Here is a 27,500-nt window from a genome sequence, read left to right as displayed (position 1 = left end):
GCGCTCGTAAAGAGATCTTTTGTTTGGCGATATTGGGTCAAATTGCTCTCAACCCACAGACAGCAGACAGCCATTATTACGCTGATGCTGCGAGGCAGACGAGCTGAATGCAGGCCTGTACAATGCACCAGGCAAATCAAAGGAAACACCTCAGCGAGGGGGCTTTGCTGTGTAGGTCTTTGTGTGTGTGTGTGCGTGTGTGTGTGTGTGTGTGTGTGTGTGTGTGTGTGTCTACGATGTGACACAGCGCTTGTAAGCCTCTGTGTTCTGCGTGTGATTCTGAGAGACATCGTGTGCCTGGGCATGTGTGCGTTCTGATGCGATCCCGGTGGGGGGTGGTGTGTGAGACTAGACTGATGTAAGAGCGTGGAAACTTTGCTGGTGGCTCATGTGTCACGGTCTCCTTCATCAGGGTGGGAGTTTGGCTCACGGTGGAAACAAAGTGTATAAAGTTGCGTGGGAGTGTGTGTGCAATTATCTGCTATTATGTACACACACGCGCGCGCGCGCGCGCTCTATACGCGTCTGCCGTCTGGGGAGCGTCCGTGCCTCGGCTTGTCTGAGTGAGCGTGCGGTGCGGCGACGTCGGCATTCCCACATTCCACATGCGGAGCTTGAAACAAAAGGTGGAGGAGGAGGGTGGAGGAGGAGGAGGGGGCGGTTGTTGTTGTTGTTGTTAGCGTAACATTATCAGCTAAACAGCCCGTCTGCATTCTCTGCTGCGGTAAACAGCCCGGCCCAAACCAGGGGACTTCCAATCACATCAGGAGGGGGTGACCTTGATGCGAGGGAGAAACAAACACTTCTCTTCTTCTGGCTGTCGCACTCTCTCTCTCTCTGCCCCTCCGCTCCTCAACGCACAACGTCTTTCTGTCTTTGTCCTGCTGTGCTGAGAGCCCACACACACACACACGCACGCACGCACACACGCACGCACCCGCACACACACGCACGCACGCACGCACCCGCGCGCACACACGCGCACACACACACGCACACGTTTTGTTTGTCTTACTATACTTGTGAGGACCTTCAACTGACTACATTCCTTCCCTAACTCCTAACCTTAACCCTCACAACTGCACGCTTGATATTAACCCTTACACTAACTTGAACCCTTACACCCTTTAACCTAAGCCTCACAGACACACACACACACACACACACACACACACACACCTACACACAGACACACACACACACACACACACACACACACACCTACACACCCACACGCAGCATATTCAATTGCTGCATATCCGTAGAATCCTGGCCGACCGGAAAATCAATATTTACAGTATGAATATGGGGTAAGCATGTGTTCCACCCCCACACCAGAGCACCTTACCCAAACACTCGTCTCCATTTTCCCACTAATGTCCCTCTCCTCCCTCCAACTCTCTCTCTCCCTCTTTCTCTCACTGCTCTCTCGCTCACGCTCCCTCTATGATACCCACTGCCTCCCCTCCCCTCCCCTCCCCTCCCCTCCCTCCCCTCCCCTCCCCTCCCCTCGTCGTGTGCAGGTCAGTAGATCAGTTTTCAGTCTGGCTCTTTGGGTGATCCCCGGTTTGGTTACCTCATCCTTCTCACCTCTCGTTTACCCTCACCTCCTCACCCGCTTGCCTCCTCACCCCCACGCCTCCTCACCCCCCTTCGCTTCCTCACCCCCACGCCTCCTCACCCCCTCGCCTCCTCACCCCCTTTGCCTCCTCACCTCCACGCCTCCTCACCCCCTCACCCCCACGCCTCCTCACCCCCACGCCTCCTCACCCCCCACGCCTCCTCCACCTCCCTCACCCCCTCACCCCCATGCCTCCTCACCCCCATGCCTCCTCACCTCCTCACCCCCACGCCTCCTCACCCCCTCGCTTCCTCACCCCCTTCGCCTCCTCACCTCCACGCCTCCTCACCCCCTCGGCTCCTCATCCCCACGCCTCCTCACCCCCTCACCCCCACACCATCCTCACCCCCTCATCCCCACACCTCCTCACTTCCTCATCCCCACGCCTCCTCACCCCCTTACCTACTCACCCCCATGCCTCCTCACCTCCTCACCCCCACACCTCCTCAGCTCCTCACCCCCTCGCCTCCTCACCCCCTCGCCTCCTCATCCCCTTGTCTCCTCATCCCCACGCCTCCTCGCCTCCTCACCCCCTTTGCCTCCTCCCCCCCACGCCCCCCTTGCCTCCTCACCCCCTCACCTCCTCGCCCCTGCGCCCATACGGCCAGCTGCGCAGCCTGAGCTTAGCTAACCGTTTGCTTTGATAAAGACATCAGTATGTTGGTATCATCATGACAGAGGCCACGGGTAGGTTACGGTGTGTGTGTCTCTGCGTGTGTGTGCGCACACGTGTGTGACAGAGAGAGAGAGAGAGAGAGAGAGAGAGAGAGGTGTGTGTGTGTGCGTGTGTGGATGAGAGCCCCCTCACCCCCTACCAAGCGGACGCATGCCGCATGTTATCACAGTAGGCGTAGGTGTGGGTGTGTGTAGGTGGGTGGGGGGGCGTGAGCTGGTGACAGACCGCTCATCATATTTAATCCTGGAGGGATTTCGGCAAAATGAAAAGCTGCTTTTTCAATTTAATATTCGCCGCCGACCTAATCTCTCCCCTCCGTCCACAGTACAGTCCAATTAGAGGAAGAAGCCTGCAGGAGTCCTATTCAGCGCCATCTCATCTCCATATAGCCCGGCCTCGCTCGCTCCAAACACGCTCGCGTGGCGCCCCGCGTCCTCACTCACGCCCCCAGCGCTGACCTTCACCGTGCACCGTGGAAACTGTGCAATGCGCAAAAAACTGCGCCGTCAACCCACCTCCTTCCACTGCAGTCTTGGCCTTGTTAACAGGCCATTGATTGGACGTGTGTGTGTGTGTGTGTGTGTGTGTGTGTGTGGCTGTGTGTTTGTGTGTGTTAAGTCCGGTTCGATCCAGCCTTTGTGGCACCGCACTCTCACCCACCCACCCACACGCACACACACACGCACACGCACACACACGCGGCACGCACGCACACCACAACACACACACACACACACACACACACACACACACACACACACACACACACACACACAGTGGGTCCAGAGAAAGAAAGTGCTCACTACAGTAAAAAAAGAGAAGTCTCACTAGTGAAAACGCTGAGTGGCTTCTTTCCCAGAGGTCAGCGTGGTGCAGCGTGGTGCAGGGAAGACACAATGGCAGCGCTGGTGGGGCGCTTATAGATTTATGCCCAGTGCCCACGCATATGGCAAAGAAAGGGCAAGAGCAACTCGAAAGGCACAAAGGGAGAGAGAGTGAGAGAGAGAGAGAGAGAGAGGTGGGAAGAGGAGGCGATAGGGCTGTCAAAACTGACCAAAAATAACATTCTAATATTCCTTCTAAGAAAAACACGTGTTCGACTATGGTATATTTGATGATCTATTCTTGCGCATTATGTCCAGAAGATGGCAAACCAATGTCTACATACTAGTGACCGCGGATATCCCGCCCCGCGGGGCGGGGCCGGATCATAAAAATAAAACATTCTGATTAATAGCGGATGGGTTGCGGGCGGTTGAAACAATGTATCATTAATGAGGAAAGATAATTAATTAATTACGTTCTCTAGTCTATGAACTTATTTTAAGCTACATTTTTCGTCAGGCACATTCTTAGTCGCCTATTGTAGATCCCCCAAAGGACCCACGGCCGTAAACACAACAACAGCCATGTGCTAGGTCACTAGGGTCCACTTTTCGTCCATATATGGTCAATGATGTCACCCTCAAAAAGGAGTCTCCGCTGAAGACGTGTTTGAAGAGAAGACGCGTTCGTATTTTCCCATACAATGAGGCAATCAAGTAAACTAAACCTAAAGCTATAGCGTTAGCCGAGTAAACTACATGAGGGCAAGTGGTGGACTGGACATAATACAGCATGGAAGTTTATTTGGAGTCTTGGACTGCAGCGATCGCACCAACAGCAGCAGAAACCGTAAGTTCGCTCCTTTTATAGCGTTTTATAGCGTTTATAGCATCAGGTGCATGGCGCGCGCGGATCTATAACTAGTATGAAATAATTTGTGCGGATTTATGGCGGGCGGACGGTTCATGCATACACGTGGATTAGGATGGCATAAAAGCTCATCCGCGCATCTCTACTACATACCTACTAGGGATGAGCGAGTACACCATTATCCCTATCTGTTTAACCAACTGAATTATCTGTATCCGTATCTGTACTCGGAGGGGGCGTGGCTTGAATCAAAAGTGGGCGGGGTTTGGCCTGAAAGCGGGTGTGGCTTAGGTTTTGTTTGTTTGTGGTGGTTGTTGTTGGCAGTGCAGTGTGCCGAGATGCCACAAAACATTCAAAGTATGGCAAAAAAAAGGGTATAGAATGAAGTATTCTATTACTCTATATCGGTATCACATTAAGAGTACTGGCATTGGTATTGGTATTGTAATCTTTTTAACGGCAGCCAGCCCTAATCATGAGTACTGATATTGACACATTGTACTCGGATGATACTACTCTATTAATTGTAGTTTCACGGTGTCTAGAAAGGCCATCCAACGCTCTGGGGCGAGCTGTGCTGTGATAAACATGGAACAACTCTGGAATGCTAGGCTAACTGTAGATTAGCTACATACAGTAGCTTACATACTGTACAACTGTAACTCGAGGTTCCACAATTTTGCCGTCTACTGACCAAAATCCACAGTACTTCCAAACGGGGCCTCAGCTTGTCCAGGGGCGTAGGCAGAAATTCAATTATGGGTGGGCCAAAACCATTAGCTAGCAAGGCAGCAGCAAGTTTGCCTCTAGAAAACAACCAATAAAAAAAAAATATATATATATATATATATATATATTATTTTTTTTGGGTGGGCCAGGGCAAGAAGTGGGTGGGCCTGTGCCTACCCAGGCCCACCCGTAGAAACGCCCATGTGTCAGACATCAGTGAGTGCGTTTACATGCAGACAATAAACAGTTTATTAGCGGATTTCTAGAGTTACCTGATTATTCAAGTGGTCATGTAAACAGCATAAACTGATAAGCTTTATCCGTTTATGGTCATAAACGGGTTATGAGAAAACCGATTAACACACCTAGGTTTTTGGCCAATAACCTGTCTTTTGAGTGCATGTATACAGCGTATCAGGTTTCTTGTGGGTTTATACATCTGCGCATGTACAAGTTGCATGTAAAAAGTTGAATTACCGCCGCCTTCTGGAGAGAAATCCGACTAATTGACTGAATCATGTAAACCCGGGTTTTTCCTATTGTCGGATTATTAAAGTGCATGTAAACGCAGTAATCAGATTATTGCCATAAACTGATTACTCACAGTTATCAGTTTATTGGTGTGCATGTAAACGCACTCAGTGAAAGTGACGTGACTCCTGTCCGTCGTGCAGTGCAGCGGTCCAGGCCCACGCCACAACGTGCCAGGCAGACAGCCGCTGTAGTGCAGCTATTTCCCCCCACAATATTAATCTTCACATTCGAATGTCTTTTTTTCATTCAAATACGTAGGTCTATTCGAATATAGAATATTTGTTGACAGCCTTCGGAGGCGAGCGACGGCGATGGCGGGCGATGGTGTAAAGTCATCATTGCGAAAGTCTCAATTTCAAAAGGATAGTGAAAGTAAAAAAAAAAAAGCTTAGACACAAATCAAGAAACACAATGCCATGAGTTAAAAACAAACAACAACAACAACAACAACAAGATGACCATCGTTCTAATGGATCAAAGAGAGAGACAGCAGGGAGTGGTGGTGGTGGTGGTGGTGTGTGTATGTGTGTGTGTGTGTGTGTGTGTGTGTGTGTATGTGTGTGTGTGTGTGTGTGTGTGTATTGTGTATGTGTGTATGTACAGTACAGTATATGGGAGTGGGGGTGGGGGGGGGGGGGGTAGAACCAGGCCACTTCCCCATATTGACTGCAGCAGTGCCATGTGACTGCTGTGATCATTAATGTGTCCTGATGCCAACGGGTATCCTGATGACCCACATCTCAGCGGTCCACTCTCGCTCTCTGGCCGCCACCCAAAACAGACCTCTCTCTCCCATCTCTCTCTCTCTCTCTCTCTGAAGCACTTTCTGAATTACATGCTCCACCCCTCTCCTTTACACTCTCTCCATCATCATAACTGCGCACATTCTCCCTCTCTATAACCTCTCGCACACACACATGCACGCGCATACACACACACACACACACACACACACACACACACACACACACACACACACACTCATTCCATCAGCTTCTACCTCTCTTCTTCTTCCCCTCTCTCTCTTTACCGGCGCACACTGCATATTCTCTACCACTGCATCCCTCCCTCCCTCTCTCTCTGTGTCTCTCTGCCAGCCTGCTCTCTTGCGCATAATCGTGGTGGTCGAGTGAAAACCTCGTACCTCCTGGTTTGAGTGGTGTTGGTGTTGTAAGTGCAGACGAGGGGGGGGGGGGGGGGGGGGGGTCCATGCTCCTCTATGGGCTGAGACAAATCTACACAGCTCCCGGGCTTAATGACACCTTTTCAAAAAATCAAGTCAACTCAAAATGCGTGGTCTGCTCGGCGGGGCTGTTTTTCCCTTCCTTCCTGAAAAGTTCCCATTGGGGAGATGCGTGGTTTTCACCCGGCAACTGCGTTATTCTCCACCACGCTCTCTCTCTCTCTCTCTCTCTCTCTCTCTGCAGCTCACCTGTCATCTACTGTATGTCTCTCTATCACTTCTCTCCTCTTGACTTCACGTTTGCCTCCCCCCCCCCCCCCACACTGTCCCTTTCGTTTTCCTCTTCCTTCACGCTCGTGGGTACGCAAAGCGCTCCGTCTTTTCCCTCTGCTTCCCAATTTAGCACCGTCGCCCCAGCTGCTTTATCATCATATTGCCTCTCTGATGCAATCTCACCCGTCAGCCCTGATCCCCAGGTTGGTATTCCTTGCCCCCCCCCCCCTTCACTCTTTCTATTTGGAGCAGCACCCTAGTTGGTTTGCTGGTTCAGTTGTGTGTGAGTTTTCACTGACCTAATAAATTAGCTTTGAAATTCAAAATGCCTTCTTCTCCCCGTCTCATGTTCTCCATCTTCCTCCCTTGCTAAACCTTAGCACCCCACCCCCCCACCCCCCCCCCCCATCATCATTGTCTCCCACTCTGTGCCTGATCCGATGCATTTCCAAACTCTGCCAGCGTTCCCAGATGCTACCTTGGGCATGTGCTACCTATCACTCTGCGTGTTTATCTCTCCAGTGCACTCTCATAGACAACACATCTACCTACACAACAACATCCCGTCCCTTAAGCAAACTGACGGGCGCCCACCGACGACACGTTAAACACGTTCTCACCGACGACACGTTAAACACGTTCTCACCGACGACACGTTAAACACGTTCTCACCGACGACACGTTAAACACGTTCTCACCGACGACACGTTAAACACATTCTCACCGACGACACGTTAAACACATTCTCACCGACGACACGTTAAACACATTCTCACCGACGACACGTTAAACACGTTCTCACCGACGACACGTTAAACACGTTCTCACCGACGACGCGTTAAACACGTTCTCACCGACGACACGTTAAACACGTTCTCACCGACGACACGTTAAACACGTTCTCACCGACGACACGTTAAACACATTCTCACCGACGACACGTTAAACACATTCTCACCGACGACACGTTAAACACGTTCTCACCGACGACACGTTAAACACGTTCTCACCGACGACACGTTAAACACGTTCTCACCGACGACACGTTAAACACGTTCTCACCGACGACACGTTAAACACGTTCTCACCGACGACACGTTAAACACATTCTCACCGACGACACGTTAAACACGTTCTCACCGACGACACGTTAAACACGTTCTCACCGACGACACGTTAAACACGTTCTCACCGACGACGCGTTAAACACGTTCTCACCGACGACACGTTAAACACGTTCTCACCGACGACACGTTAAACACGTTCTCACCGACGACACGTTAAACACATTCTCACCGACGACACGTTAAACACGTTCTCACCGACGACACGTTAAACACGTTCTCACCGACGACACGTTAAACACGTTCTCACCGACGACACGTTAAACACGTTCTCACCGACGACACGTTAAACACGTTCTCACCGACGACACGTTAAACACATTCTCACCGACGACACGTTAAACACGTTCTCACCGACGACACGTTAAACACGTTCTCACCGACGACGCGTCGAGTTAACCCATTGTGACACAAACATGTACAGTACGCACACATATCCGGGTATGAAACCCTTGACTGTTCAAATGTTGGGGGGGTCGGGGGGGGGGGGGGGGGGGGGGGGGTGCACACTCTGCTGCAGCGGAGGAGTTAATTACCCCATGTGATCAATAATTCATTAGGCTGTCAGTTTGTGTGTGTGTGTGTGTGTGTGTGTGTGCCTGCATGTTTTGCGTGCACGTAAGCATGAACGTAAGCATGAAACTCTCCCAGTAAGCATTTTCTTTCCCTGGGAACGGCAGATTAAGAGGATTGACTCCGTAATGGATTAACCTCTGGAGTGTGTGTGTGTGTGTGTGTGCATACGTACATGTGTGTGTGTGTGTGTGTGTGTGTGTGTGTGTGTGTGTGTGTGCGTGTGTGTGCGTGTGCGTGTGTGAGTGAGTGTGTGTGGGGGTGTGTGCATGGTGTTGAGCAGGATCAGAGAGCCCGTGTATGAATTGATTAGCCTAAGAAGCTCCTCTCCTTCCCTTTTAATGACCGCATCAGCACTTTTTCACCGCGGGGAGGATAAACGCAGAGCTGTCCGTCAAGGAAATGAAACGCCACCCCTTTAAGAAGGGTGAGCTGTCACTCAAACGCCACTCTGGGGAGCACTTCCCCGTGGACTAGGGGGACCCTGCTGTGTCAGTGCGTCTGTGATGATACAGTACATGGTGCTGGCTGTGTGTGTGCGTGTGTGTGCGTGTGTGTGTGTGTGTGTGTGTGCGTGCGTGCGTGCGTGCGTGTGTGCGTGTGCGTGTGTGTGTGTGTGCGTGGGTAGGGGGTGAGTGGCCGTGTCTACGCATGCAGTATTTACCCTATTTGTCAGCGGGCCTTCTGCTTTGAACTGCAGCTTCCTGAGTAAAGATCAGAGCCTCGGCAGCCACCGCTCAGCCAGTAAAGCATTTGATATTGTCTATAATGGAACAACATATATGTTAAAACAGAGGGGCAGAGGGGGAAGTCAGAATGACCAATTACCCAGTTTGAGGCAACCAATCCGCCCACTCCCTCTGTGTCCTTACCCCAATTAACCTGATGCACCAGCAAGTAGTACAACCCACACACACACACACGCGCACACACGCACACACGCACAGGCACACACACACACACATGCATGTACACAAACCAGGCCAACACTGTTTGATTTTCAAGTGGGTTAAAAGGACCGATGTTTAGGCATGCAAACTCTTTTGGTCGTGTGAGTAAGTGCATGCGTGCACTGCATAGTATTCACTAGGGGTGCAGCGATCACGTTTTTTGCCACCGATCGCCGATCGCCTATGGGAAATATCTGCCCAACCGATCATCGACCGATCACCGATTGCCGATCACCGATCACCGATATATAAACTCCTCAAAAAAAGTTTGGAAACGTTATTTTGGTTGATTATTTCTCCCCTTTAATAATACCAATTGGCATTGTATTTTATATCGTTGGAAAGCCTGATTAGTGATTTTTTTTATTAAAAAAATAAAATAAATAATAATAATAATATAAAAAAAATATCGGCAATCAGCCGAAATATCGGCAATCAGCCGATCGCATATTTGAGGTCAAAATCGGCCGATACAGATTGCTTGCCGATCGATCGGTGCACCCCTAGTATTCACCTTATGTTCATAGGCGCGGGTGGGCCAAATTCTTCCGGGTCAGAAGAAGACAGTTGTTTTTGTAGCGGACAGTGCAGGGGGTAAAAGAAAGAAGGTAGCCTACTACTTTGAGCTTGGTACAGAGCAAGCAAGCGAGTATCCACTGTTAGCCAGGTCAGATAACGTTATCATCGACAATGACGAGCACTTTCTTGGAAAACATACCTGGACTCCAACAAAGAAAGCTTCAGATTCTTTTCACTCCTCCGAGCGCAGCTCGAGCCACTTACATCTATAAGACCCGCATACGTTAACGTAATTCCCTGGAATGCGAGAATTAACGAGCCAGTTACATGGCGTTGCATTCTTAGACATTGCCATTTGCTTTTATTTGGTATGTTACATACAATTGGCTAAATGATTAGTTAATTCAGAGTTAGATTATATTGGAGCAGCCAGCCATTTTCTTTTTCTATTTTTGTTTTGCCGGAAGTCGTCACACGACCACACAACCGGGTCAAATGGGCGTGGCTACATAAGGTGAATATACCAGAGTCGGGAACTGTAACCAGGAAGTAGCGGTGGCCTCTGGTGGTCTTTAATGTAACGGCAGTGCGATGTTGAAATAGCTAGTGCACTGACAAGTAAAGGCCGATTATGCTCAACGTTAAATATGGATATGTGGACGGAGCTTTCTGTCCGTACTCTGCGTTCATTTCGTGTGTAATTCTGCGCGCTCTCTGAACGCTTACGGATCTGGATGAAAGGGAGCAGTACTGCACACACACTCACACATTTAACTCTCTACTGCCCACTAGTGGATGTATTGCTTAACACGATATCAACATGAAAGACGCATGGGAGTATGTGGGCAGTGACGTTTACATCGTTTGAAACGGACGCATTTATTTCCTGATGAAAATGGAGCATAAATGAGCTGTAAGGGTGAACCGAGAGTGACGGTAACTTCCTCGTCTTTCAAGCGAGAGAGGCGGGTTCACGTCCCGACGAGGTCCGTTTTGAACCCAAACCCAAACCATAACCCTACCCTTCACCAAGTTGTTTCAGTTGCCTAACCTTAAGCAAATTGTTGTAGTTGCCTAATCTTAAGTTGCTTTAGTTGCCTAAAGTTAACCAAGCCGTTTTTCAAATTAACCGTCGTCGTGACGTGACGTGTTTCAAATTAACCATGTCCCACATGAGGCACCTGCATGCACCGTTTCGCTCATATGTCATTTTGCGAGTATTTGGAAATCTGCTTATTCTGTCCTTTCGGTATGAGGAGGATGTGTTGAAACAAACACACATACTCACAGATTGTTTAGCTGCAGTAGGGGGTTGACTCGTGTGCCCAGCGGTAAAGCTCGCTAAAGAGGGGACTGATGTTTGACACGGAGCACACACACACGCACACACACACGACGCACACACACACACGCGCACACACACAGACGCACACACACGCACACACAGACGTGCACACACACAGACGCACGCTGACAGCAGGGGTACCGTCACCAGCGCTCACAGGCTTAGCATTCTGACACAGCCACACAAGTGTGCACGCGTGCACTGCACACACTGACAGCTATTTTGGCAGAGATAAAGCGGTGTTTAGACATCAGCAACGGGGTGTGCAGTACAGTGTGTCAGCAGAAGTGTGAATAAGAAGAGAGGAAGCTGGGAGGAGGAGACCCACATCAGACAGGAAGCGGACAAAGAGCGAGCGAGAGAGAGGGAGAGAGAGAGAGAGAGAGAGAGAGAGAGAGGGAGAGAGAAAGAGAGAGAGAGAGCGCTGAGTGAGAGTTTTAAGCTTTGGATTACAAAGGGAGGCAGTGAGATGAATCGAGAAGAAACCCAAACTGAGGGTGTATTCACACCTATCTCGTTTGGAGCAGTTGTTCCGAAACAGAGAGCATTTTCCCCCTTGGTGCGGTTCGTTTGGGGGAGTGTGAACACAGCAATCGCACTCAGATGCGGGACAAAACAAGCGGACCGAGATCGCCAAGAAAGGGTGGTCTCGGTCCGCTTCCAAACGAACTCTGGTGCGGTTCGTTTGTGGTGAGAACGTGAGCCGACCTCGATCCGCCACAACAGCAGTAAACGGTGCGCATTTTTGGATAAACCAGCTGCAGTAGTCAGCTGCGCTGTGCGTAATGGCCTGAAGAACGAACATTTTTATCGTTTAAAAACAACATCTTTCAGATCCTGTTTTGGCGACTTGTGACTTGCATCGATAAACTTTGGGGGATTTTTGGATCATCACATCAGCAGTTTGAACTCAATCAACTTACCTCGGACCATGGGAAGCAACGTTAATGTGTTGAATCTCTACGATTTTGCGTGCGGTGTGCTGCGCAGCACACCGCCCTCTCTCTCCCTCTCTCTCGCTCTCTCTGGTCTCCATTCAATAAATGAAAACAAATCGTGGTAATCAGAGCCAGCCTTCTTTGTGATAAGATTGTCTGGTTCAATCAGACAATCAGACTGATTGCATGTCTTCCTCGAAATGTCCGTTATTATTAAATTATTTATTAATATTTTATTCCTGACAGGACAGGTGTTCATATAGCCTATGTCTCGGCTAATCCTCATCTCCGTGATAGTAGCCTAATAGCAGAATTTGCGAGGGTCTTTGATCTTCTATCTCCAAATTCCCAATAGCCTAAATAGGCTAAATAAATACATAGGCTTACATAGGCTACATAGCATACATTAATAAATAAATAAAGAACTTTCTCCCTCTCTCTCTCTCTCTCTCTCCCGATCCCTCCCTCTTTCTTTCTCTCTCTCTCTCTCTCTCTCTCTCTCTCTCTCTCTCTCCTCGCACGGCGGACGCCCGACATAGCCTAAAATGTAGGTCTAACAAAACGCATTTTTATAATCATATAGGAAAATCTCTGGGAATTATTTTGTCCATCCCGAGAGGCTATTAGCCTATCAGAGTCTCTGCTGGCCAATCCAGGAAGTTTGACAATACTATTTGGACCGTTTCATTTGTGGCTGTGTGAACACAAACGAACCAAGGCACAAATGCAACAATTGTATCAATTAAGTACCTGAATCGGAACAAAGCAAACGACCTACAGGTGTGAATACACCCTGAAATTGAGCAAATTGACCCGAAAAGACTCCGCCATCCCAGTACCAGTGCTGGGCAGTAGGGATGCACCGATTGCAAAATTCTGGGCCGATACCGATGTTTGAAATAACAATTTGGCCGATAGCCATTACCGATGTTGTTTTTTTACGCCCTTTTTTTTTTCTCAGATTTGTTTATTGGTTTTATGACATACAAATGTCCAGGAAGTCACTTATGACTTTTCAATGTTGTGTCAAGTACATTATGGATATATGTTATAGAACAAAAAATCCCGTGATAGAGACATAAAAAACAACCCCAACAACAACAACAACAACAACGTCGGCCACAAAAACAAAAATTAAAGATAAAATACCAAATTGACAAGATAAAGAGATACATTTCAAACACACTAAGGATTTGTAGTTTTTGGTTCAATAATTTTTACGCCTTTTTTGACAGGGAAACAAAAAAATCTTCATTATAAACAAATGACTGACCTGTTTTAAAGTCTTTTGAGTCCTTCATCACAATCCTTGTGAATGAGCACAATTCAATCATACTGTAACGTAATTATGAAACAAACAAACAACAAATTACAGTATGTGACCCAACTGATCGGTTGACGGAAAACGGTGAACGACATATTTTTTGCCGATGGCCGATTGCAGTCGACAAGGCCAATATCGGCCGATCCCGATGTAGGGCCGATATATTGGGGCATCCCCATTGGGCAGTAAAGTAAAGTAAGCATTACTGTAATTGTATTACTTTCACAGTAACTAGTAAGTGTCCTAGGTAGGCAAATAAAGAACAATTATGCAGTTTGGCTGATTGTTGTCTCCTCCTTTAAGGTTACTGTTCCAATGGATTCAGTTCTAAAAGGAGCTGGCTAAACAGGTTGTACGTCTCTTTTAGGAGGGGGGGGGGTGTAGTGAAAGTAATAATATAGTAAAGTAATGAGTAACTAATTACTTGTGATACCAAGTAATGAGTAAAGTAATTGTATTACTTTTTAAAGGAGTAATAAAGTAATAAGTAACTAATTACAATTCCTGAGTAACTTGCCCAACACTGCCCAGTTCCCCCATCGGGGCCAGTGCTCCTACCTGTTTGCTGTACTTGTTCCCAGTCTGGCAGCCATACTCGGAGCACTGGTCAGATCCCAGGGACATGGCGTCTGCGTTGCCGCTGCCGCCGCTGCTGCTGCTGCTGGAGCCCGCGCTGCCCACACAGCCCCCGCTGCCCACGAAGGTGTTGGAGGGGGGCAGGTCCTGGACGGCTTGGTGCTTCTTGCCCTCTGCTGGCGGGGAGTGGGGCTGCAGATGCACTGCCGGGAGTGGTGAGCTGGATTTGTAGTGCCTGGCCAGATCGGGGCTGGACTCGTGCCTCCTGCCGCCGCTCATGCGCGGGCTGCCCGGGTCTCCGTCCATGGCGCAGTAGCGGGCGGCCAGGCGATCGCTGGTGCTGCTCACGTCCTCCTCGTCGTCGTCATTGCCGTGGCGCCGCAGCCCGTTCACCGTGACGATGCCGCTGTAGAGCGACCTGTCCGACTTCCCTCCTCCGACCACGGTCACGCTGCCGCTGCTTCCGTTGCGCTTGTTGTCCCTGCGAGGCTTCCGTCCCCGGTCCGATCCCCCGCCGCGGCCGGCCTGCGGCTGAGCCCCCTGGGGACTGAAGAAGTCTTCCTCCGGTTCCTTCTTACCGGCTTCGTAGCCGTTCTTGCCCTGAGCGCCGCACTGCCGCGCCGTGACCACCAGGAGGATAACCAGGATCACGGCTGCCGCGCCCGCTAGGACGCCGATGGCCACGCTGAGGCGCTGTTTCCCTAAGGCGCGGTCGCTGTCCGGGTCCCCTGCAATGTCCAGGGACAGGGGGGCCATCAGGCTACGAGCCACCTGGGGTGTGAGCGAGCAAGAGAGAGAGAGAGAGAGAGAGAGAGAGAGAGAGAGAGAGAGAGAGAGAGAAAGGAAGAGACAGGAAGAGAAAGGAACAAAGACAGAAACTGTCAATGACTAGAAGTCCAAAATAGCTGGTGTAAAACATGACACAGCACAGAGACATCAAGCAGGCAGCATTCTAAACTTAGTCGTCACTGTGTTAACGGAGGCACCACTCCACGATTCCCAGACACATAGTGCAATATTGATCTCCCCCAGGTGCGTGCAGCACCTGTGCCACTACCTCTCAACTTCTGATCTCCCCGCAGCCGCTAACGATCGTTTCAATCAAAAGTTCAATTACCCGAGATATGGAAAGACAATTAGCACTGATAGAGGAAACATCCAAGGTAATGTTGTATTAATGTGCTGCGGGGAGGGGAGCTGGGGGGGTTAAGCATGCAATGAAAGACAAGAGGAAGGTCACGAGAGAAAGGACAAACGGTGAATAGATGTGCAAATAAAGGAAAGAGATAGCCAATGACTGCATCCCCGGTAAACAAACACAGCCACTGTCTCATCAATGAACAATATCCCTATTGTAAATGACAGCGTAGGTGTGGCTTTGCAAAAGGACTTGCAATCTGCATTCTTCTACTGCACTGCATTCAATCCCCCCCCCCCCCCCCTAACGGTGTGCACCGGTACGTTGTTCTGAGAAGCACGCTATATTCTGTGTGCTACAGGGTGATGCTAATGCGTCGTGATCAATTGACCCAGGATAGTGGACAAATAACACATAACCATCTAAAGATTCTCCATTATGGAAGAGGTCAAACACATACAGGCAGAAATGTACACACACACACACACACAGTGAGCTCGTGCTACACTAATAAAAGGGTCATTATAAGAAAGTGGGTTTTGTTGAAGCACAATCACGGCCCATTACTGGTGATGGAGCCCCGCTCAGCAGGAGACAATGAGGCTGTGGTGGTGCGCTGCTCTGCAGAGCCCTGCTGCTAACACGGGACAGCGCCATGCATCACAATATAGCTAATCAATACATAGCATAGGAATGGGAACTATGTTGGGAGGACCATTATGTGTAGACAGAGACACACACACACACACACACACATGCACGCACGCATGCAGGCACGTACCCACGCACACACACACACACGCACACACACACACACACACACACACGCACACACACACACACACACACACACTAACAGGCATGCACTGTGCACTGTGACTGCGAGCTGTCCGTTAGTCAAACAGCTCATTCTGCAGGCCTGACACCTTGTCTCACAGCCCATAAAACAATTCTTTGGGCCTGTCAAGGCTAGGGATTGTATACTCTCTCTCGCTCTCTGCCGCCTCTGCCTTATATAGGCAATAAGGCTGGGGGCGAGAGAATGGGAGAGAGAGAGAGAGAGAGAGAGAGAGAGAGAGAGAGTGAGAGTGAGAGAGAGGAGAAGTTATATTTGAACCCCCTATGGTATTTTAATAACTAAACACACACAAAAACTATGACCGGCACCACTGTGCAGACTAGTGTCGCTCACACATCTGCGCTGTACAACTTTGCTTATTACATTATCCCAGGCACATTAGCCGCACTCATATACAGACACATTATTCACTCTCACTTATCCTGCCCCCCCAAGCTAAGACCGGGGACTGTTATATTTCATTGTTTGATCACCATCTATCTGTGGGTTAAGTTTCATTGTTTAGAGAGCGCGTCTACTATTCTCCTTCCACTGCATAGGGTCTCTCTCTCTCTCTCTCTCTCTCTCTCTCTCTCTCTCTCAGCCCTGCATAGGGTCTCTCTCTCTCTCTCTCTCTCTCTCTCTCTCTCTCTCTCTCTCAGCCACGCTCTGCTCTCCTCTGGCCCATTGTGCAGCTTTTGCCTGCAGTATTCCCATTCTCATTCTGCCCGGCATCTCTCTGGCTTAGCTTCCCTGCATTGTGCGCACACAAGAGAGAGAGAAGAGCTATACTGTACATGGCGCTGAATCAGCCAAGCGTGTGTGTTTGTGTTTGTGTGACTGTGGGTGTGGTGTGTTTGTGTTTGTGTGACTGTGGGCGTGGTGTGTTTGTGTTTGTGTGACTGTGGGCGTGGGTGTGTTTGTGTTTGTGTGACTGTGGGTGTGGTGTGTTTGTGTTTGTGTGACTGTGGGCGTGGGTGTGTTTGTGTTTGTGTGACTGTGGGCGTGGGTGTGTTTGTGTTTGTGTGACTGTGGGCGTGGGTGTGTTTGTGTTTGTGTGACTGTGGGCGTGGGTGTTTGTGTTTGTGTGACTGTGGGTGTGGGTGTGGGTGTGTTTGTGTTTGTGTGACTGTGGGTGCGTGTATGTTTGTGTGACTGTGGGTGTGGGTGCGTGTGTGTTTGTGTGACTGTGGGTGTGGGTGCGTGTGTGTTTGTGTGACTGTGGGTGCGTTTGTGTTTTTGTTTGTCTGACTGTGGGTGTGGGTGCGTGTGTTTGTGTTTGTGTGACTGTGGGTGTGGGTGCGTGTGTGTTTGTGTTTGTCTGACTGTGGGTGTGGGTGCGTGTGTGTTTGTGTGACTGTGGGTGTGGGTGTGTGTGTGTGTGTGTGTTTGTGTGACTGTGGGTGTGGGTGCGTTTGTGTTTTTGTTTGTCTGACTGTGGGTGTGGGTGCGTGTGTGTTTGTGTTTGTGTGACTGTGGGTGTGGGTGCGTGTGTGTTTGTGTTTGTCTGACTGTGGGTGTGGGTGCGTGTGTGTTTGTGTGACTGTGGGTGTGGGTGCGTCTGTGTTTGTGTTTGTGTGACTGTGGGTGTGGGTGCGTGTGTGTTTGTGTGACTGTGGGTGTGGGTGCGTGTGTGTGTGTGTTTGTGTGACTGTGGGTGTGGGTGCGTGTGCTCGTGCGAGCGAGGGGGAGAATAGAAAGTGTCAGTGGTAATCTAATGCGTGCCTGCGTACGATACTTATGTCACGATGTGAGGTTTCATGCCAAATTTCAATCAGAAGGCCGCCAGATTTGCATAACCTGATCAGCCCGTGACGTCAGTCAAGTGTAAGTATGACATCAGTTATGACGTCAGGTCATCCTAGTACATATAGCGAGGGACCTACGTCACCTCCCTCTCTGGCGGATCATAGCAGCAGCTGGCATCACGGCTGTTCATCATCTCCTCTGAAGCCATCCTCTGAAGCTGTCGTTTGGCCCACCCACCTCCCCAGTCCACCACCAACGAGTCTTGACTCCCAAAGAATTCCCCACGGGGATGATTCTCTATCCTAGCCTATTCAGATGCCCTCCTCTCACCTCAAGAGGAGCGCCACCTGGCAAGGGAGTCATACGCCAAAGTACTTGCCATGCTTGCCATTTGCTAAATAAAGCCGCTTGTTAAATCTTACCGACTGGCCTCTCATGATTGAAATGCTAATTGCGATATGCTAGTGTTGCAATATGTTAGTATTGCGATATACTGAGTACTGCCATATTTTACCTTTTTTTCCCACAGCAAATTATGTCCCCAAAGGAAAACTTTGTCAACATCTGTTTCATCTAAGGTAAAGTTTCCAGTCTGTTCATCTCACGTTAATCATTTTTATTGCAGCAAAACTGTCAAATAGACAGACTGACCAACACCCAAAAACTGGTCGTAAATGTTGCATAAAATATTATGATACTTGGCATTCGTGCGATACGATATATTGCTACACAAAATATTGCAAGACTATGCTGTATAGATTCCCGCCACCCCGCCCCTAGTGCACGCATGCGAGAAGAGGAGACTTTGAGTGCAAGCTATGTATAGTAGTGTGTGTGTGTGTGTGTGTGTGTGTGTGTGTGTGTGTGTGTGTGTGTGTGTGTGTGTGTGTGTGAGAGTGTGTGTGTGGGTGGGTGTGTGTGTGTGTGTGTGTGTGTGTGTGTGTGTATGTGTGTGTGAGCGTGTGTGTGTGTGTGTGTGTGTGTGTGTGTGTGTGTGTGAGTGAGCGAGTGCACAGGCCGTTTAAGTGTTCAACAGGATAGCTCAGCAGCCAGCTCTACCACTGTGTTTCGAGTGCGCCCCTCTTGACGCATATCCCCCAACTCCCAGTGGGCTCTTCTACTCTGCTGCAGGAGACTTGTTCCAGGCCGGGCTGAACACCACCATCTATCTGCTCCACTCTCCAAGGATGCTGTTATCTGCATGTCACGGCAGATACCCATCCATGAAGACAAGGAGCTTCTCCCCTGACCATACTATTGACCCGAGCTTAGAAGGTGCCGGGTCTTAGTTGTAGTTCAATGCGTTTAAACTGCACAGTGTGACAATATCATATAAATATATAAAAACAACATTCAATATGTGGGTCTGAGAGATAGAATCTCATCAAATAGGGGGTCTGTGGCTTTAAGGTGAACACATTTTTAGGGTATGAAAATGGTTGAGAATCACTGATCTAAACTATTTAAATTGAATAATATGTATTCGAAAACAGAAAAGGCCCACTATTCTGGGAAAAAAACAAACTCTTAGCATGAGATGAAAACACATGCTGTAAGATTGTGAAAATATTACCGTTGAAGGCACTCGTCAGACTAATAGCTCCCAGTTGAAAGGCAGCAGTAGTAATCTTCCCTGTCCTACTGATCTACAAAGCTCGTTAAGTTTTTCCAAATGACAACCATGTCCAAAATCTTTCTGCCGCGCGCGCCTCAAACTGTGCAGCATGATATCGGAGCTAATTAGCCAACATGTGGGCCGGGCCCAGTGCTGTTGGAAAGGAGAGACTGGAGTGATTTTCTGCCGCGGTGCCGCAGCACTCGCAGCCGTTTTCATCCCCTAATTACATCTGGCATCCATCCACCACTCGGTTTGACTTCATTATGAGATGGATGTGTTCTCTCTTCAATGACTTCTACTCAATTACTCCTCCGAGTTCCTCCCTAACAATCTAACTAAACTAGCGCATTTTGTAATCTAAAGGAGCTTTGATACCGGCTCGGACATATTACACCCCCCATTGTTCCGTTGAATGGCCCGAGTCATTGAGACACGTTGCAGTTAATCCCACCTGTCAGCGCCATTCTCCCCGTTGCTTACCAGGTGTTCCGTTCTCAAGCTCGCCCCCCTTGATTGCTCTTTTGTACTTTTCCCCTCTTCTCTAATGTGCCATTGTTTCATGGTTGTGTCCCGGCAGCGTGACTCATCGCGTGGCTCGCGAGTCCCGCGCGGCTCGTCGAGCTTTAGTCGGCGGCTCGCGGCACACCTCATTCAACGTGGAATATTGCATCATTTTGCCCTCATGTAGCGACTTTATTTCTCAAAAGTGATCTGGCGACTTTCTGACCGTTGAGCGACAAAGCATTTGGCAATGAATTGGTATAAAACGGTATGGCGGATGGCTGTTTTCTCTACTTACTTTTGTAATCCAGAGGTCTGAGCGCTTCACACATTGTCACATTGTCACATTGTATGATATTGTTGTCATATCACACTGATATGATTGCCGATATATATCGTGCATCCCTACACCAAACTCTTTGCTTTGGTGCTGCGACACATCTTATCTGTCTGTTTTCCTTCTCAGGTGCCGACAAACTATATGGTGTGACACTGTTTACATCTAGTTCTATAGAGAGCCAAAGTGAACGTCACTTCCTGCTTTTCTCCCTGTACCAGCGTGTGAAAAAATATGAATGATCTGAGCAATACGCTACCTTTTCCCATTTGAATTGTGCCAGGGGGGTTCACACGTCATGTTTGTCCATGTAAAACATAACTCTGCAAGTCGAGAAAGTCGCAGTTTGTGGTAAAACTGTGGCGGCACTATAAGTGAAAAGTCAGAAAGACTACGTACAACCAGTCGGATCAAAAAAAAGGAACGTATCTCTCCGTTCACAAGCATTCATATTTTTTTCACACGCTGGTACAGGGAGAAAAGCAGGAAGTGACGTTCACTTTGGCTCTCTATAGGTTGAGTCGATGTCTCGTCTCGTCATAGATGCTGGGGTAGCTGGCTGGGGGCGTGGTCAGCGTGGGGTAAATCCTCCCGTTCTCCCCATTCAGCATTGTTAGCATTTAGCTGCTAGCCCAGCCCAGGCAGACACGATCGGTGATTCAACCACCGCAGTAAACGCACATCTGAACAGACGTCTATGTACCTGCTCTAGAATCCCCAATCCTGTAGTGTAGAGCCGCAGCACCGTCCTTTGGTGAGTCAGCCCATTGAAATATATGGGGGGGGTTTTACCCCAATCGCGTGCCAGCTGTAGTAACATTTTGTGGGTGCTTCCCACACAGACCGACTGCATCTATTGCAGTCAACACTGTGTAGTAGTTCCGCTTCCTGGGGACCATCATCAGCCAGGACCTAAAATGGGAGCTGAACATCAGAGCTCTCACCAAGAAGGCACAGCAGAGGATGTACTTTGTGCGGCAGCTGAAGAAATTCAAAGTGCCAAAGGCCACGATGGTGCACTTCTACAACTCCATCGTTGAGTCCATCCTCACCTCCTCCATCACCGTCTGGTATGCTGCTGCCACTCAAAAAGACATCAACAGACTTCAGCGCATCATCCGCTGTGCTGAGAAGATAATCGGATGCAACCTGCCATCCCTCCAGGACCTGCACGCAGCCAGGACACTGAAGCGGTCTCGCAAGATCATGGCTGACCCCTCCCACCCTGGCCACAAACTCTTTAAGACACTCCCCCACGGCAAGAGACTGAGGTCTGCCAAGACCAGAACCACCCGCCACAAGACCAGCTTCTTCCCAACCGCCATCAGCCTCACCAACAAGGCCCAGAAACCCCTTCCGCCAAGGGCCTCACCAACAACCCGTTCCCCCACACACAAACTCACTACCTCCTCCTAAATTCAACTGAACCCCCCCCCCCCCCCCCCCCATAAAACTGGAACTCATATCTAATTTAATGCCTGTCTAACTGGGACTGTAAATTCATGTAAATTCCCTGCACATTAATGCCTATTTAACTTAGCATGTAAATTTCATGTACATTCAATGTAAACTCTTATTTAACTCTGACTGTAAATTCATGTAAATCCACTGCCTATTTAACGTCTATTTAACTCAGTCTGTAAATATCATGTAAATCCAACGTAAATTCATATTTATCATCCACAGAACACTTCACCACTCATGTACATATTGTATATATTTACTCGATTTGATTGCACTTGCAACTTTGCGATTGTCTTTAGTTATCTTCCTACTTCTGATCTCTGTATTGATGTGACCGCTACGCTGCATACAGACACTAAGACAAATTCCTCGTATGTAACTTGCATACTGTGGCAATAAAAGTGATTCTGATTCTGATTCTGATTGCCTGACCTGTTGGCTGTAGACCCTTTCCCCTACGGAAATGATACAATGTGTGCATGTTCCGAATCTGTTACACTATTAGTCAAACACACTGCATCACAAGGCCACTGAGCTGATTTGAAGTTTGTATGCAGGGCCAAAGAAATGTGCAATTGTCAGATGTCAAGCAATTACAGCTTCTCTGAGTTTTGCTTTTATAGCAGAATGAGGAGTTAATTTGATTAGTGCAATAAAGAGAGGAAATAAAGAAACCAAACCCCATTCTGCCCATGCTCATTGCTGATTTCCCAGTAATGATAACTAGCCTAGTCAGTAGCACTGCACCTCACTCCTTCAAGCCATATCATAGTTTGCTGTTTAGTCCCCTTAGTTCCAAGAAGAGCACGTAGATTCACTAAATCATATCTAATGTATCAGCATGCGTATACTCCACTCTCCCCTCATTCTCCCTGTAATCACTAACTCTCAGTATAAAACAAGCATGGCGGTTTCTAGACACTTTCTTCTACATGTTCCCACTTCATGTGCAGATGGTGCTGTAGCGTACTGCATCGCACTAATCCCCAACACTGTTCTGGGGCCGGTTGCACCAACTGGTCTTACACTGGTCTTAAGCTAAGTTGGTCGTAACTTTACGACCTACAGCTACGCCGGTTGCACCAAGACGACTTAAGCCTTATTTTCACTAAGACCAGGCGTAACTCCTACGCCTCGTCAGGAGGAGGCGTAGAGCCTGCCTGTAACAGAGATCTCCGCGGAGACCTTTTTGACCGTCATCGTCGTAACATCGCCAGTTCGCCGTCTTTGAAAGCACGGCGTTAGATTATAACTAACTACTTGTGTGGCTTAGCCTTCCCAAATGTTGGCGTTAATTCTTTTAGAATTTAATACATAGAATTGGGAACGTTACATTCAATTTCATTCAGACTGCCTGATACTAATGGGCGCCGCCATTTTCCCCCGGGGCTTCCACAGGAGGAGGGGGGTGGGAGGAGGGAGGGTGTAGTGACGCACATACAGTAGTGGGTGACGGCGCGAGGCACATGTGGGCCAATCAGAGGGCATTCCCCGACAATTCACATGAACGCGCATTGCTATGGCCAGCGTAGTTAAGACCAGAGTAAGCCGTGTTGGTGCAACAGGCGTAAGTCCATGGTCTTAACTAAGACCGACGTAGGAGTTACGACCAGGCATAGTTAAGACCAGTTGGTGCAACCGGCCCCAGGTCTATTATAGTAAAGATGCGGTGGTGGAGAACAACACTGTTCAGGTCTATTATAGCAGTGGTCCCCAACCACGGGGCCGCGGACCGGTACCGGGCCGCAACGCATTTGGTACCGGGCTGCGAGCCCGGTCCCATTTTTTTTTATATATATAAACATAGGCTATAATATTATAGGCTGTGTGTGGTAGTTGAAACATAGTTTCAAGTTGACGTTTATTTATGTTTGTAGTTGAAACAAAAACATAAATACTGTATAGGCTACATACAGTACAACACAAAAGGCTGTTATTTACCCTTTGTCACCACCTGGTGAGTAAATATATAATGTAACTAAAACCATTAAAATTGACAACCGGTCCGCAACTTTTTTTTCCATGTATCTACCGGTCCTTGGCACAAAAAAGGTTGGGAACCCCTGTATTATAGTAAAGATGCAGTGGTGGAGAACAACTCTCCTCTATTCAAATGAACAGGATTCAACCTCTCAGTAATCCTTGACCAAATCTGGGGCAGGCCCATTTCTCTCTCTCTCTCTCTCTCTCTCTCTCTCTCATACACACACACACACACGCACGCGCGCGCGCGCATGCACGCACACACACACATACACACCTAATGATCTCAGTAAAACGTACCATAAAAAAGAAACACTTCAGTAATAAACGTCTCTCTCTTTTTCTTTTTTCCTTTCTACCACACAGTTATTATATGAACGCATGCTGTTATTGCTGGACAAAGAAAGCACTCCAGTTGGAAGCTACAAAGATGCTGGCATCGCCAATAGCCTTCAAAGGAGAAATGGGGTTCTTTATCTGGGACAAATATAGACACAATTATTTCCTCAAAAATAGGCAGAAAATTGTATCACCCCACGGACTCTAGAAATGGTGCCGTTATCTATGTCATTCTATCGAGAAAATAATCTCTTTAGCAGTTTAGTTCAAACAGCTATCATCAGCTGTCATTACCCGTGTCCTCCATGTGTTATCATTGTGCCCATTATTTAAATGGAATGAAGGCCACTATCATCACTATCGTGATTGGTTAATTATTTGCATACATAATTTCCTCATTCCAGTTAATCCGCGCATTTGGATCCCTTTTGCTCGCCGCTGATATAAGCCCGTGTGTAAACATGCATAATGTGTATGATTACCTGTGCGTCCACCAGCGTCGCGTTGGCCAAGCTCTCGTTGATGAAGACGTGGACCAGGGCGGTGGCACAGAGCGAGGGGGCCCCGCTGTCGTTAACCCGCACCACCAGGCGATGTAGCCCCCTGTGGCGCCTCTCCAGAGGCTCTGCCAGGGTGATCACCCCGTTGGTGTGGCCAATCTCAAACAGTCTGAAGGGGTTCCCCCCCACTAGGGCGTAGCGGAGGTCGGCGTTGGGGCCGGTGTCCGAGTCCAGGGCGGTGACGGTCCTGACGACGGTGCGGGCGCTGCTGGCCGGCGGAAGCAGCGTGTAGGACTCGTTGGCGGGAGAGGTGACGGAGGGGGCGTTGTCATTCTCGTCGGTCACAAAGAGCGAGACGGTGGCGGTGGCGGTCTTGCGGGGCTCCCCTCCGTCCACGGCCCGGACACGGAAGGTGTAGGCCGAAAGCTTCTCGCGGTCGAACGACGCCGAGGAGAAGATGGTGCCCGTGTTGTTTTCAATGGAAAACACCTCCTGACGTTCTTTCTCTCCATCTCCGCCCTCGCTCTTCTCGCCACCTCCTCCTCCTCCCTTCTTCTCGTCGTCTCCGTCCATCTCCACAAACAGGCTCAGTTCTGCGTTCTCCCCTTCGTCGGCATCGGTCACGGTGACCATGCCGACTGGGCTGTTGGCAAGGAGGTTCTCCTTGACGTAGAACGTGAAGATTTCCTGAACAAACTTTGGCGCGTTGTCATTGCGGTCGGTCACCTGAACGACGACGGTGGCCGAGCCCTGCAGAGAGGGGGTGCCCTTGTCCTTGGCGATGACCCGGAGCTCATACCTTTCGCGCTGCTCACGGTCCAGAACGCCAGTCGCGCGGATATCTCCATTATCTGCGTCTATATAAAACGGCCCGCTGACAGCGGGGTCCAGGGTGTACGCAATCTCTGCATTCTTGCCACTGTCGGCGTCTGTGGCTACCACGGTGACCACCCTTTCACCAGGCGAGTTGTTCTCGGCGAAGTGAACCTCCACTACGCTCTGGGCGAAGGTCGGGGCGTGGTCGTTGATATCCACCACTCGCACCGTCAGCGAGCTGTTGCTGGACAAACTGGGGCTTCCAGAGTCGACTGCCACGATGGTAACGCTGTACTCTTTGGTGGCCTCGTAGTCCAGCAGGGCTGAAGTATGTAAGAAGTACTTTTTCCTGTTCCTGCAAAGTTGGTTACAAAATGCATTCATTGTGTTATAGTTGCTGTTGTCACATTGTGCATGTCTTGTTTTGTGTTGTGGTACATTTAAAACTTCAACTTCAGCTATACAGCACACAGCTGCTGTCACAATTACACAGTAGCTAATAGCTTGATATTGATACTGTCAATTACCCTAGCACCCTCACTCACCCCCCAACATTCACCTTCAGGAAGTGTTTTTACTTTCATTCAGAGCAGAGGTTTTCAAAGTGGCAGGCAGGCCTTCCCCCGGGGGGGGGGGGGGGGGGGGGGGGGAGGGTTGGGGGGGGCGGGAGGGGTGGGCTCCAAACATTTTCAGGGGAGGCTCAGTGAATGGACGTGAAAACATATTACATTAGTTATTACATTAGTTATCAAAACTGAGATCACATAGAATAGCCTAAATGTGTGATTTGGTCAAAGAGATAGTAGTTCAGATAGTTCCCTTTCCCTGAGAAGGAAACAACTAAATGCCTTCAGTCGGTCATTTTTTATCGTCTGAAGCTATCTTGCCTCTATTGTTGAGATTGAATAATTCAAAATCAAATCAGAGAACATAATCCTGATCCCATAGGCATCCAGGAAGTTAGCAAAACTATGCTAAGCTAGTAAGGGGGTGGGGGGTTGAGGTCTGAGGGGAGACCCACAGCCTGAGACTTTGAAAAACCCTGGATTTAGAACATAGAGATTTCTTGCTGTTGGTTGATTAAGAAAGTTGGGAAAAAACATGACTTTTATTACCAACCACACCTTGTGAGTCTGTGTGTGTGTGTGTGTGTGTGTGTGTGTGTGTGTGTGTGTGTGTGTGTGTGTGTGTGTGTGTGTGTGTGTGTGTGTGTGTGTGTTCACACACACTTTACACCCTTGGCCCACATTCGTTTTAATGACTGGTGTGATCCCACTGCAAGGTGGTGTTTAATTATATTTTTTATAACTTTTCCAATTGCATGAGATCCTCTAAACCCATTTGGAGTGTGTGTGTGTGTGTGTGTGTGTGTGCGTGTGTGTGTGTGTGTGTGTGTGTGTGTGTGTGTGCGTGTGTTTGTTTGTGTGTGTGTGTGTGTGTGTGTGTGTGTGTGTGTGTGTGTGTGTGTGTGTGTGTGTGTGTGTGTGTGTGGCAGTGGCACCACTTGAAATGTGCATGCAACACCACTTGAGCCAATGTTCTCTGAAAGAGTCTCTGTGGGGGGAAATAACATTGTAAAAACACTTCCTGGAGCAGCGATAGTGGAGTGTCGGGACCTCAGCCTGTAGTAACGGAATGCTTGAATTGTAAGGATATTAGAAACACAATATGAACTCTCAATGAATGAAATATGTCTATGGAAGATGTAGAGCAGTGGTTCTCAAACCTTTTTTGATTCAAGGTCAAGGACCCCTAAACTGTAACAAATTAGACCACAGAGCCCAATTTCATACGATTTTGTCCTAGGGTCCCCCAACTGATACGATTTTTGCTCTTCAATGTTTTATTATACTGTATATGTATGAAACCCATCACCAAAACAGTCATACATTCTGTCATTACGTTACTTATGGATGGAATTATAGTGAAAATGAATGATTCCCCTTTTTGCTGCGGACCCCCTGGGGGTCCCCTGGACCCCACTTTGAGAACCACTGATGCAGAGTGCTCTGTGCTGAGTTTGGCCTACCTGTCGAAGGCTTCATCTGCAGGCAGGGGAGGGAGTGCTGTTTCTCCAGCTGGCTTCAACGTGAACGGGACATCTCCAACCACTGTGCACGTCACAGCACCGTTCTCTCCCTGGTCTCGGTCTGACAC

The 27,500-nt window shown here is 48.9% G+C and overlaps 1 protein-coding gene across 1 annotated transcript in view; it reads right to left on the bottom strand.

Moving 5' to 3' along the window:
• Positions 1-27,500, bottom strand: part of pcdh7a (protocadherin 7a) — a gene marked incomplete at both ends in the record, with an annotated part of 63,771 nt that overhangs the window by 34,966 nt on the left and 1,305 nt on the right. The window contains 3 exons of the mRNA XM_083636216.1: positions 14,043-14,831; positions 24,510-25,698; positions 27,373-27,500. The exon at positions 27,373-27,500 is cut by the window's right edge and continues 1,305 nt beyond it. Coding sequence (XP_083492342.1) covers positions 14,043-14,831; positions 24,510-25,698; positions 27,373-27,500 — 2,106 coding nt within the window. The remainder of the gene's footprint in view (positions 1-14,042; positions 14,832-24,509; positions 25,699-27,372) is intronic.

This window comes from Poromitra crassiceps (genome assembly GCF_964638095.1).
Source record: "Poromitra crassiceps genome assembly, chromosome: 4".
In the NCBI taxonomy this organism is placed as follows: domain Eukaryota; kingdom Metazoa; phylum Chordata; class Actinopteri; order Beryciformes; family Melamphaidae; genus Poromitra; species Poromitra crassiceps.
This window is presented reverse-complemented; position numbering and strand designations above follow the sequence as displayed.